We start from the raw sequence: 13933 nt of genomic DNA, 5'->3' as shown, positions 1-13933 counted from the left end.
CATTATCATTCAGTATCGACACGTACCATTTTATCTGCCACTTCCTCCCAAATTATCTGCTTCCTCCCATTTTGTTCTCACAATAACCCGATAGGTTAGGTGAATTAGGTTATGGGAAGAGGCAGAGGTACAGGGAGGGACAGAGAGAGGAAGGCAGGGAGTAAGAGAGACAGACTTGAATTAACCCAGTGAGCTTCATGGCTGAATGGAAACCCAGGTGTTGGTCTTTCTGCTGATGGTGGTACCTTCCTCTGGAGCAAGACACCTTTACCTGATGCAACTAGAAGGTGGCACTGTTAGCAGAACAAATCAGTAGGATTGTAACTTGGGTTTTTCAGGTGCTAGTTGAGAACTAGAATGCCACACGTATAAAAGGCACCTGGAGAAATAGAATTTCATCCATTTTATCCTCTGGAAAAAAATAACTGAGAACATAAGATCCATCAAGACACAACGCACTTCCAGGACAGGTGTGGCAAAAGCAAAAGGTTATCCTATGAGCCAAACATCTCTGGGCAAGTTTGCAAAGATTCAGGAGTAGTGCCTCTGTGCAGCCAACTTGGCACTTTTAACGTACGAGATACCTACAGCAATAAAATACCCAGAATTAGCATATTGTTCTTGCGGCAGTACAGGTCAATGCTAACATTACAGCAGCTCAAATGTCAATTTGATGCATAGAAAGACTTGATAAACACAGATGCTCTCTGTCGATGCTTATGAATAAAAAGAGGAAGACCCTATAAGTCTGGAAGGAAAAAAACCAAGAGCTGATGACATTGGTCCATTCCGCACAGCCTAAATAAGACGTCCTGAGGATGCTATTAAAAAGGCATCCTGGGAAGGCACTCTGCACAGATTTCTTCCCAACATATCCTCAGAATGCCTTATTTTAGCTCAAGACATCTTTTGGGGAGAATGCTTCAAAGTGCACCTCCCCCCCAGCTTCAAATTGCCCTCCCCCCCCCCCAGATGTCTCCAGCTTGTCTGTGTGGAATGCAGAGCCAGGAGGCATCTTAATTTTCCTGCCCAACTGTTTTGCTCTCTAGTCAGTTTCAGCGTCAGCTTGCGCCCAACATTTTGTGTGCAGCTGAAGGTTGCCCCAGGACGTTTGCTCTACAGCAGTGGTGGCGAACCTTTGGCACTCCAGATGTTATGGACTACAATTCCCATCAGCCCCTGCCAGCATGGCCAATTGGCCATGCTGGCAGGGGCTGATGGGAATTGTAGTCCATAACATCTGGAGTGCCAAAGGTTCGCCACCACAGCTCTACAGGCTCTGATCCTGGGCCTTCTGTTTTTCTGCGCAGCAAGAAAAAAAACTAAGTTTGTCTGTGAAGGCAGGTCAACCCAATGCTTGTCAGTGGGAGGTAGATGGTTTTTCTGAGCGGTTCAAATTCTCGTATTTGTGTCTATATAGCTACAGAGACAGCTCATGGAAAATAACAACAACAAAGGCGAAATCAGCAGGACCAGCTGAGTACAACTATGTTCTTTTGGGGCTGAAAGGGCACCCAGGATCAGAGCCAACATCCTAGGGCAACTTTCAGTAAATGGCAGCAGGAAGAATCCCTTCAGCTGCACACAAAATGTGGGGTGCAAGCAGAGGGTGAAAGGAATAAAGCCCATGAATTGAAATATGGCACAAGTGTGCAAAGGTCTCACATCTCTTGCTTCCTTTTAGAAGTTTTCGGATCTTTAAATCCAGAGCTGCCTGAATGAGTGGAAGCCAGCGGAAGAGGTGGAAGGTCAGGGGAATGTAAGTTTGCAGATGCTGTGTTTGTGTGCGCAATGGCGTAGCTATGAGGGGACGGGGGCGCCATGCATTGGGCACGTGCTGGTGGGGGCACCCCCGTCCTGCCTGGCCCCACCCCACCAGCCTGGCCTGTTTTCAGCCAGCAGAAAGAGGTAAGTGGGGAGCAGGGGTGAGGCCATGGGGGAGGGGTTGGGGCCACTGGGGGCTGCACCTGGGCACCATTTTGCCCCAGGCACCATTTTCTCTCCCTATGCCCCTGTGTGTGTGTGTGAGAGAGAGAGAGAGAGAGAGACAGACAGAGACAGAGACAGACAGAGAGAGAATGCACACAGATGCCAACCAAGCAAGGGACAATAGCTACCCTGTTTCCCCTAATATAAGACATCCCCAAAAAATAAGACATAGTAGAGGTTTTGCTGAAGTGCGAAATATAAGGCATCCCCCAAAAGTAAGACATAGCAAAGTTTTTGTTTGGAAGCATGCCCGACGAACAGAACACAGAAAAATAAGACATCCCCTGAAAATAAGACATAGCGCAACTTTGGGAGCAAAAATTAATATAAGACACTGTCTTATATTCGGGGAAACACGGTACTGCTGTTTTGCATATATGCTTGTGTGAAGCTGACTGAAGAGAAGGAAGCTGACATCGTTTATGAACACCTTTCGGTTTGGGCTTTGCCAGCATTTGGGTGGAGTGGAATGCCTCCAGCTTTCTTTCTGTCTCTGGCCCAGGGGCTGGGGTGTTCTTTGTTATGTCATGAGCACCAGGGATGAGTTCTGGCACTGAAAACTATCCAGGAATGTGAGCTTGGCACACTTTCAACTCCGCTGCAGTGCCTTCACCAAGAAAACCTTCATTTAGAATCTTAGAAATGTCTGAATTTAATCGGAATGGCCATGTCGGACCCAGCTAGACTACTGGTGTTTTGAATTAAAGAGCATTTTCCTTGCTTTTCCTTGCTTGCTTGGTGCCTTTGTGATGACGGCAGTAGGCTGCATGTGCAGGTTAATTATGACCAAAAGCAAGTAATCCATGCAACATGTAATGTCTCTGCAATTAGGAATCCCACGAGTATTTTGGGACAAATCTCTGATCGTCAGTTTCCCCCATATTTCCCCAAGCAAATGTTTGTCTTTAACTTTAGCTGCTACTGACTGCTTTGACTTCAGGAAGGAGTAAGTGGGGGGGGGGGATCCAATAACATTGAAGTGGAGAAGAAGAGCGGGGAAAACCTTATTTTACCTTTTTATTTATTTATTTATTTATTTATTTATTTATTTATTTATTTATTGTTCACACAATAACAATTGTGGGAGGGATGATTAACGGCCACTCTTTTCTCGTTACACAAAACAATGGCTTTGACTCAGCGCCAGTTCAAGGCATTCAGTCACCCAAGAGTGGCCCAACCCTCCCATTAGTTCCTATACAGACAAGCTGGAGAGCATATGAAATAACCCACAGTTTTGTGTGGCATAGTTTTTGGCCAGTTACAGACAGGGGGAGCGTACCTCCTCTCTGCCCTGCCGCTTTAGGCCCATACCTGAAGCGCTCTTGCTTTCCACAGGGAAAGCCAACAGCATGAGCAGTAGGCACACAACAACTTCCTTGCACATTGGTACAAGGAAGTTTGCCGTGAGCCACTTCTGTTCCCCGTGTGCAGCAACTTCCTTGTATGTCAGTACAAGGAAGTTTGCCATGCCTCGGTTCAGTTACCAGTGCGCAGTCGGGGCTGCTTGCGTTATCTGCTTTCCCCCCCACCCCCAAAAAATGTTATACATCGTTCATCAGAACTGTAAAATGCTTTGAATATTGTTTGAAACCTGATCCTTTAATGCCTTAAATAAATAAGAACTCAAGTGACAACATTTGCCCAGAGTAAAGAAAAACGGAAGAATATGACTTCTGAGGTTCAGCACAATCTGCAGAGAAACAAGGCTTCCTGGAATGACATAGACTATATAGTGTATTTGAGGCCTGGTTAGGGTCCCTTTGCACTCCAATAAATAGTACCCACTCCCCCCAATGCTTAACAGTGGGAAACATATTTAACATGAGGGGGGGCAGTTCTTGCTCTGGGCTCCATTTTCTGTAGATACGCCACTGAAGGAGACTCAAGGTGGCTTACAAGCTCCTTTCCCTTCCTCTCCCCACAACAGACAACATGTGAGGTAGGTGGGGCTGACAGAGTTCCAAAGAACTGTGATGTAGCAGTGTGGAAACACATCTGGTTCATCAGATAAGCCTCTGCCACTCAGGTGGAGGAGTGGGGAATCAAACTCAGTTCTCCGGATTAAAATCCACCTGCTCTTAACCACTATACCACGCTGGCTACATCATGTATTTGTTGCATTTCAAGATGTTTGTTTTCAAGGCAAAGAACATCTGTTCAAATTGCCTTTGCGTTCTATTTAGAAACTATGTTTGCCTTAAAGATAATTATTGTTGTTGCTTTGAAAGAAAGCTAGGGTGTTTGGCAGCCAGATATTCCATATATGAGATCTCCTAGGAAGCAGCCCAATTAGCTCAGCCCAAGTTCACTTCTTCCTGGTTGGCTCATTATATGGGAAATTGCTATTAATATAATTATTATTACCAATGCATCCCATCTAAATCTTAAAGCCTATAAGCGAATTGACCAGAAAAAGACAGCAATAAAACAAAATTTTAATGCAGCATATTATTTTTAAAAAATGTTTACTAGTAGCAGTTATGTTGCTAACTACGTGCAGGCAGATCAGGCAAAGAATGTCAGATTTCATATGGCAACATTTCACTGTTGTTGCTTTTTTTGAGCCACAGTGAGGTAGAAAGTTTTCTGTTGCACTACCAATTTGTGATTCACTGCATCTCCATAAGCCATTCCACAGATTAGTACCATTTTGAATGTTCTGGAGCAGAAATAATGGCTCACCAACAGTTATTTAGATACCAGGGGAGAACAGGCATTTGAACCCTACCATCCAGATGCCAATCTGTTGGATCTCACTAGCTTTCCAAAAGGCAAAGACAGACATTTTAAAGCGAGACAGAAGTTGCCTGAACATGCATTTGTTGCATTTCAAGATGTTTGTTTTCAAGACAAAGAACATCTGTTCAAATTGCCCTCACGTTGTATTTAGAGCATATGTTTGCCTTACAGATCATTTCCCCATAGTTGTACTCAGATATTCATCTATAAGACACGCAGGAGTCACCTAACAGAAAACAAACAGAAAAGCACGAAGTCCATCAAATACAGCTTGATGGAAATTCAGAACCAAAACGACCACTACAAAGTCCGGTAAACAAAAAAAAAGGAATAGGGAGATCAATACAAAGGGGTGGTTGTTCCTCAGGGAGTGCAGGGTCAAAACTACTCAATGGCAGAGGAAGTTGCTCGACATTCATTTATATAAGTTCTTGTAATTTTAACACATCCCAGCATATATATATATTTTAAAAAAACAAAAACAGTCTTTCCGCGAGTATTAAAATGTGGACATATTTCAGAGGAAGAAGGAAGGGAGGGAGAAAAGGGAGTCATTTGGGGTTTTTTCCCCCACATCGCAACCGCGATCATCGGATTCCACGACTAAAATCCCTCAGAAATCTAGCCCTGCTATATACCTGCAACAACTTATTAATTACAATTGCAGATGGGTCATGACTAGAGCAAGGTGTAACTCTTTTCCATCAGTACATCTTCAAGGTCGCTTCTCTGGTATTCCACAAAATGAGCTGTTAAGGCTAGTTGTCGATTTTGTCCTGATAAGTAACTGGATACATCTTTCACATATTCTGCTTCATTGTTCAAAATATAACAACATCAGAACCGATTTGAGAACTGTGTTACCAACAGGATTTATGCTCCTTTCTGATAAAATAAAAATGGCTAAGCTTCTAAATAACTCTAATGCTGAAATCTCTGAAGCTGTTGCTATGTTTTTACTCTGTGTACTGCAAGTTGAGCAATAATGATCTTTTTATTGTATTTGAAATTCTTGGCACTGGTTTTATGCCTAATAAAGGTTTTGGATTTGGATTTGGACTAAAATCTTGATAATAGCTTCTTCTTGGAAAATACTCCCGTGTCTGGCGGCTTTTCTGCATTCACTTTGCTGGAACCCAGTCCATCGGGCATCCGCTTTTAAGAGCTCACCAAAACGTAAATCATGCCATATAGGTAGTAAAAAAAGGACAGAAGGTAAAATGCTAGTTTGCACCATCCTTCCTTCTGGCAATACGCTAAAATATCTGCATTCATGATTGTGGTGGGGTCATAAAGTCCCGGTCCGCTCATTACGGGTCTGCTCATGTACCTCCAAATGTAGTAAGCCAGCAACGGCATATTGAGACCCAGCGTAAGCTATTCTGTCGCACACAGAAACATTACACAGAAGAATGCATGGATGAGGTACTCGGGAAGTACAAGAGGGTTGAGCATATTACACTGGTCTATGGGATTCTTGTAGTCAGTCTTCGGTTCGTCAAAAGCTATAATATGTAGAAGAGTGGAGAAGGAGACTCTACCAAGTAATGGAGGCAGATAAACTAACCTGTATGCTAAAAGAAGAAACAGATAAATTTAAAAAAACTTGGAAATTATATATTGAATACTTAGACAAAATGTTAAAATAAATGAAGCAATGAACTTTAAGTTCTCTCCTCTTGATTGTTTTTTTTATTTGAAGGATTGTATAGAAATGGATGAAGATAGACAACAAAAGAACAGAGCAAAGAATTAAAGAAGAGTACATTATTATCATATTGTTTATATAGTTTAAGTTTCAGAAAGTCAAAGATAGTAATAATAACGATGATGGGTGATGTATAAAATGAATTAATATTGAGTAATAAGTCTGCATTAGTTATGTAAATGAAGTTTGATAATATGTTGGTGTTAGTTAAGTAATAGATTTAAGACAAATAATTAAGAAATAGGAATGGTAGAATTTATTAGTAATAGAGAGAACATTGTATTTCTCAGCAAAATCAAAAAAGTCAGAGCAGTAAAGATACAAAAAAGAAAGAACAGAAAAAATGGAAGGAGGAAAAAGAGTGAGAAATAACTGGGATAAAGCCCACTGATTCAGATCTGGAAGGCTAGTAATTTCAGAGTCAATTAAAGGGGAAGAAGTGTATATTCTAGAAAAATTAATAAATAACATTGAAAAAGAGACTTAAATTAGTCTCTTAAGAAAGGATACAGTGAAATAGATTAGTTGATGGTTGTTTCGTTTTTCTGTTTACATATAGGTCACTACTTGACCAATATAGTTTGAAGAATGTTATGTTGTGCAGACAAAAACTGAATATGTTGGATATATAAGTGTTGTACCAAGTTATTACTAATTGCAAGATGTTTTAAAACTTAATAAAATTTTCTATATATATAAAGAAAGCTATAATATGCCAGATGGCGAAGAAGATGAGGGCGGCGGTGAGGAGCAGGGCCAGCATGTAGCAGAAGGCGGCGAACGTGAACGCCATGGCGGCGGCGGCGGCGCGCCAGATAATTTCAAAACTCTGATCCCTGCTGTTTCAACCCCAAAAACTGTTTTGGGCGTTTTCCCCATGGCCAATATATCCTGGGATAAGGAAGTGAACCATCCCGGTTTGGCCATGAATTCCGCAAGGCTTCCGGGCCTAAATTGGGCCCGCCCCACGAGATTTGTCTTATCCCACGGCTTTTAAAAAACAATGATTTTGGTGGTTCTTTTCAAAATCCCCGTGGCAATTCCACTCCCAAGCAAACACCACAGAAGTTGGACCGGTTTATTTCTCCTGCCTCGCCACCTGCTCTCCCCGTCCCTTAGCTGCAGCCAATCATAACGTCGGAAAAACGGAATCTATGTAAACGCACGCAAACTACATAAATGTTCATGTGGAAAATGAAAATAAACTGGGGGCTTGTGCATAATTCAGTGGAGTTCTTCCTCCTGGGTTGAATGCGCTGATGGGTAGCTGTGTGAAGGGAAAAACCGGGATAAAAACACACCGGGATATATGATTCCAGGTGTATCCCAGGATATTTTATCCATGGGAAAAATGCCTTGGTTTCACTTCCCTCCTATGAGATTCAATCTAGTTATTCTAGTGCTATTTTCTATTTTTGCATACTGAAATTTTCAATAACATATATGTATTTGCCCAGCATTATTTGTGCCTTCATAAATCAGCACTGTATAAATCTTATACCTCTGCACAATCAACATTTTTGATGCATGTTTTAAAAGCACAATATGCAACAAAAATGCATTTACAAAATGGTGAAAGTTCAGGAATGGAAACAATTGATCAAATAGTAAATGCATATAAAATAAAAATAAAATAAACATCACTAAAATGCCAAAAATAGGCTATAGAAACTCCTATGAACTGTTTATAACAAAAATCAATTATTAATAGCAGGGAAAATAACATTAGAATACACACTGACCCCATATAGTCGGTACTAACACATACCCCTTGTCTGGGTTGAATTTCTGCACTGGTTGCACTTTTTAGACAGAAATGGGTGTTACAAGTTTTTCCTCTTATGACATTATCTCCTTCACATTAGTAACCAATGAACCATTAATAAAGCAAATTAGTAACAATGCTCCCAAAGTACTTATCTATAAATGAAAGAGGACTTGAGGTATAAAACAACCCCAGAAATCTATGGATTTTGCCAGCATGGTGCTTTTTTACCCCAAAATGATATCTTGGAGTTCGGCATTTTCAGTGCTCTGGAGAGATACAATCTTCCCTGATAACCAGAAGAACATTTGCACCGCACACAGACAGACAAGTTCTTGTAGAAGACCAGCCCAGATGCTTCCAATGTTAGCAATTATAGATGTTTTTCCTTGAAAATTTATGAGTGTTCATTTTTGAATATCTTAGGTTCAAAATAGTTGTTTTTTTTAGATTGAGAAAAATATATAAAGGAACAGAACGGTTGTCAGTTATTCAACATGTAAAAGAGAAGTGAATCTACCCCAATTTTTAGCCTCATATGAAGGTATGTTTTTTAAGGTTTGAATGTTCGGCTATTATAAAGAATCATGAAAGAAATGGGATCTTTTACACCCCAAGATATTGTAGGAATTTGGTTTGGGGTGGAAATATACACCAGAATACATTGTTGTACTTTTTTTTTTTTTTTGCAGAGTGTAGCTTTAAGGTGTTTCTCAGCCATTGCAACTGCTAGAAATAAAGCTCTTTTAGGGTAAAACTACTGTTTATGGCAAACACATAAAAGTCATTTATTAGGAAAAGTGACCTTGAACACATTTTTCAGAAAGGTGTGTGTCCCTGACTGCAATGTTAATAGGTTTTTTTTAAAATGGGTGTAGATCATTTCAACATGTATAATGACTCTGCAACATTTCAAGGAAGTCCACGGCTAGGATGAAGTCTTCATGTGGCATAGATTACCAATTACCTGACATGTGGATAAATAAATACTGCCGTATTTCCCTACCCCACATAACAACTCTTTATATTTTAGATTATTTCTTTTGCTTAATTATTTTGTTTCCGTTTTCTTATTGCAGAATCAGTGGTATTTCTTATGTATTTTCTGATTGCAGAATCAGTGGCATTTTCTTATTGCAGAATCAGTGGCATTTTCTTATGCAGTAACGTAAGAAAAAAAGCTAATCTTTGCTCTCAGGAACCAGTGTACATATGTCAGCCTTTTCTTTCATGAGAGCTACCTCTGATTAATGATAAATATCTAGATCTAATTCTCCACCCCACCCCACCCCACACACACCCCCTGCCACATTGCCAAATGTTGCTCTGTCCTAGAAACAGACAATGGGTTAGGAAGACTACCAGATAAGAAGCCATCAGATAAGCAACACCAAGATAGTTCCTTTGAGATAAACTCTCCCCTCCCCAGGCTAGTGCAGATCTTCTTGGGATCTTTTCTGGGAACTTTCAGTGGTTGCACGAGCAGCCAGCAAACAACTGGTAACTTTGGAGCTACTGTAACCCCTGTGTCAGAATGGGATGACCCAGAAAGGGGTGGAGTCTGAAATGAAGTAGAATGCTGCAGAACTCATGAGGTTGGAGGAAGCGAGACTACCAGGCTGGGACCTTGATTGATTTTATTAAGCCCTTAACACCTTGTTTAAGGGTTTTTGTGTATGTAATGGTGAGAGTTTTCTGGGAACCTTCATCATCTTGAAGCCCATTCACCAAGCCTCAGAAGTCTTCAAAACCAACCACCAGCAAAGAAGAATTGGACTTGGCAATATCAGTAGACTGTAAATAAGGACTTGAAAATGCAAACTTAACAGGACTGCAAAGTGTAAATGTTAAATGTTTTAAAAGTGTTATTTGTTAAGTAAAGTAAACTGTTTTGTTTAAATTTGGTTCTTTGCAACTCCTTCCAAGTACTGCCCCACAGAACCCACAAGCTGAGGTTACACTACCTGTTCAAGATCTCTGAGATAAAGAGAAGGGAGGCCCCAACAGAGAAAGTTAATTCAGATTCCTTCCACTTAGACTGTTTCTGCTGGAGAAAAGAACTAAGGAATTCAGCCCAAATCTCACTGAACAGGATACAGTTACATCCAGAAAGCACCCTTCAGATATTAAAACTAGAGAGAGCTGCAAAATTAATTTGAACAGTTAACAGTGCTCATACTCACATGAGGGGTTTTCGTGGTTGGGAAAGACAGGTAGAGAAAGAGGGAAAGATCTGATACAAGAGAGCACAGCTCTCATCTCCGGGCAGCTAGGCAGAAACAGACGAAAATAAAAATGTCAAACTCCTTAGATGGCACGGAGACCGCGCCTGGCTGCATATCATCCAAAAAACAAATGACAAAGCAAAACGAACAGGAGCTGAAGTAGTGCAGCCCGACCATGGTAAGAGCAATAAATGGAAATGAGCACCCAGGGGATGGTCTAAATTCATGAGATCAAAAAAAAGCATGCTCTTCAGCAGATGGCACTGGGCATTCACTGCCAGCCTTTTCCCTTTTTCTCTGAAGCACTGGAGTAGTGCCTGCTTTTAGTACAACAGGTGTCTGGATGTGCCTCAGACAACAAAACAGCATATTCAATATTAAAGGCGAAAGGGTTTACATTCAGCCCTATCTAGACAACTCAGACTGTGGGTGCCTGAAGTATAGATGTTTTGCCTGCCCACAGAGGGCAAACTGCAAGCAAAACAGTCATAAACAAATAACGCTCTGAAATGACAGAGCAGCTTTTTAAAAAAATGACCTTTATTAAATGAATGTGCAAACAGGAAAAGATAATATCCACAACAAAACAAAACAAAGATGGCACCACCAGCGTGGTGTAGTGGTTAAGAGCAGGTGAATTCTAATCTGGAGAACCGGGTCTGGTTCCCCACTCCTCCACCAGAGTGGCAGAGGCTTATCTGGTGAACCAGATGTGCTTCCACACTCCTACATTCCTGCTGGGTGACCTTGGGCTAGTTACAGTTCTTCGGAACTCTCTCAGCCCCACCTACCTCACAAGGTGTCTATTGTGGGACGAGGAAAGGAGCTGTAAGGAGACCTTGAGTCTCCTTGCAGGAGAGCAGATGGGATATAAATCCCTCCTCCTTCAAAATCCATGATGTAAACACAACACAGTGGGTCTTTAAATTGACCCTGGAAATGTTACCGCCAGGAAAATAAACAAAATATTTTCTGAAGTCAGGTTGCCTGGCTACACTGGCTCCATGCCTGGATGCAGAGAATTGTGTAGTTCAGAAGCCTCCATAAGGTTCACAAAGAATGTATTTGTATGTTTGTGCCAATGCTATATGGTTTCCCTTGTGTTTGTGCCATTCTAGGATGTAATAAAAGCCCCTTTTAGTTGAGTTTATGCCTGCAGTTTAGGATTTTAGTTTAACAAGGTTCTTCAGTTAGGTTAAGGCTCTATTAGTTTTAAGCAAGCCCTGTCAATAGGTATATGTGAAGTCTTGCCTATAAGTATGAGTATATGTGTTTATCTTTTAAGGTTTTCTTATGTTTAAGTTTAGAAATGTTGTTTTTGAAATCTGTGTCTGATATTAAAAGCAATAGCCTGTAAAGGTCTGATATTAAGGGACAAGGAAGTTGGCTCTGGAATGCAGCTTAGACCAACGCCCAGCCTCTCTGATAAGGACAAAGACCCTCTTTGGACTTGCTAATCGAATCTGTTGCCAGCACCCAAGGGACCACCATTGGACAGTTTGAACTTTTCTTTGTTACAGCAAGGTGAGGCGGGAGCCTGAGGGCATTGCGATAGCAAGTCATCTGGATTTTTATGAATAAAACCTTATCTGCTTTCCATTCAGCACTGTAGGGATGAGCCGCTGATCCAGCAGCACCGTAAGTAGAACGCCGGAATGCCAGCGCTCCTACGATCTTCTGGTCGCACCGCTCCCCTGCCCCTCACCCCCTGATGAGTCACAGGTCATGAACTACCTGGCTCACAACCACCAGGTGTCCCAGACAAAGGGACAATGGGCCCCTGCCCCCAGGTGAGGATTAGACCCAGACGCTGATGCTTCCTCCCGCACATAGCAGCCAGGTGAGATCATGCATCACATGATGATCTCTCCGTCTCCCGCTCTCCCGGTTCCCCCCGGTCCGCCCTTCTACACGCCCCCACGATAACCCTAATAAAAGGTGCGAGGTACTAGCACGCGGGAGAGTCGCCAGGACCACGGACCCCCGTGCTCCCGCTGCTGGCGCTCTCCACCAGATGATATCTCTGCGTCTCGTCTCGTTCTTACGCTGACTCCGCGGGCATGACTACACAGCACCATTGCGAGATCACGCGGGAAGACGCCTGACAGCGGGATTTGGGAATCCCATTCAGAAAAGTGTAACTGTATCTTGTTTGTGAACTGTCTTGTTTTACGATTGGTGTTTTGGGTGAGGGACTCGCCCCCTCCCCTCCCCTCTGCCCCTTTTGAAGTTTGGGAATAAAAGCTCTTGCACTGCGTTGCAAGGCGCGATTCTCTCCTGACCGAGCTGTGACCACCACTTGCAATAAAATCCTTTTGCTTTGAAGAACGCCTGCTTCCTGTGCCTCATTAAGTTGCTGAGCTGAAATCACTTATTGTTACCTGGCAAACAGCGGTAACAGAAATACAATCCAAAGGGGAGTGTGTGTGTGAAAAACTGTTTAAGAGGCAGCATGACCCCAGTGCCTGAGTAAACACCATTTGCACTGGCATAAGGGGCATATTGCCAGTGCAAAGTAACTTATACTGGTGTTGGGGAGCCAAGTGGCAGTGTGATGCCCAGGTGCCAGCATTCCTCTGGTACAAGAGCCTGCACCAGCTGGCATTGTTCGGCTTCCTAAGCCCTTTGGGCTGGGGACGCCCCCATTTGCCAGCACAGACTTACGCCAGCAAAAACGATTGCACTGCATAGGATACTTGCAAGGAGCAGCATTGTTTTTGCTAGCTTAGGAGGTGTGACTCTCACCTCCCCCCCCCCCATATTGCACTGTAAATTGCTTAGCAACCTTTAAACAACACCATCTGGTCTTCTGCCATGATGAGCCCCTGTGGTTACCGGGAATCAGGGATATAGGTAAGGGGGGGGGGTTTCACAGGTTCAAACTCCTCCCATTACATGTCCGGCTTGCTTGAAACAATGCATGGAATGGAACAGCCAGAAAGTCAGCTCAGTCACTGGACCTACCCCATAAAAAATCTATACCTACGTCACTGCCAGGAACAATCAGGCAGGGTGAAAAAACCTCACCATATCGTGATACTTAGGCTGTTTTTCTCCCCAGCGGTGACCAAAAGTGGCCGACAACATCACTCTTCCTTCCTCAACTTTATCCTTGATACAACCACTATGTGAGGTAGATTTGGCTGAATGTGTCTGTGACTGGCCTAAGGCCTAAGGTCACTCAGCAAGGTCCCATAAGCAAAGTGGCGATTCAAACCTGGGTCTCCCAAATCGTACTGTGTGCCCTAAGTTTGCCACCAGCGATTAACTACAGTATTGAGTTGTAATTCTGCCAGACCTCTAACCACCCATCTCCCCCACACCAAAGCATTAACATTTTCTCTTAAGTGACTTAGCTAGAACAACAAAGGTGTTAACCGTGGGTGAGATACTACCTAGGATCCCCATCATTCAGAAGAATATTGAAAAATGACCAGATAAGGAGAAACTGGTTAATGCACAAGTAGGAAGATAATTCACAGATAAATCTACATTCTCTATTCT

At 42.5% G+C, this 13933-nt stretch overlaps 1 protein-coding gene across 1 annotated transcript; it reads right to left on the bottom strand.

Moving 5' to 3' along the window:
• Positions 1 to 5797: 5797 nt before the first annotated feature.
• On the bottom strand, positions 5798 to 7245 carry LOC125442018 (protein cornichon homolog 1-like). The gene is given in 2 exon segments (XM_048513112.1): positions 5798 to 6245; positions 7154 to 7245. Coding segments are annotated over 2 exon segments (435 nt in total). The 5' UTR covers positions 7233 to 7245; the 3' UTR covers positions 5798 to 5889.
• Between the last annotated feature and the right edge of the window lie 6688 nt (positions 7246 to 13933).

Source organism: Sphaerodactylus townsendi, linkage group LG12 (assembly GCF_021028975.2).
Source record: "Sphaerodactylus townsendi isolate TG3544 linkage group LG12, MPM_Stown_v2.3, whole genome shotgun sequence".
Lineage (NCBI taxonomy): Eukaryota > Metazoa > Chordata > Lepidosauria > Squamata > Sphaerodactylidae > Sphaerodactylus > Sphaerodactylus townsendi.
Note: the sequence above shows the minus strand (reverse complement) of the source record. Positions and strands in the feature narration are given on the sequence as shown.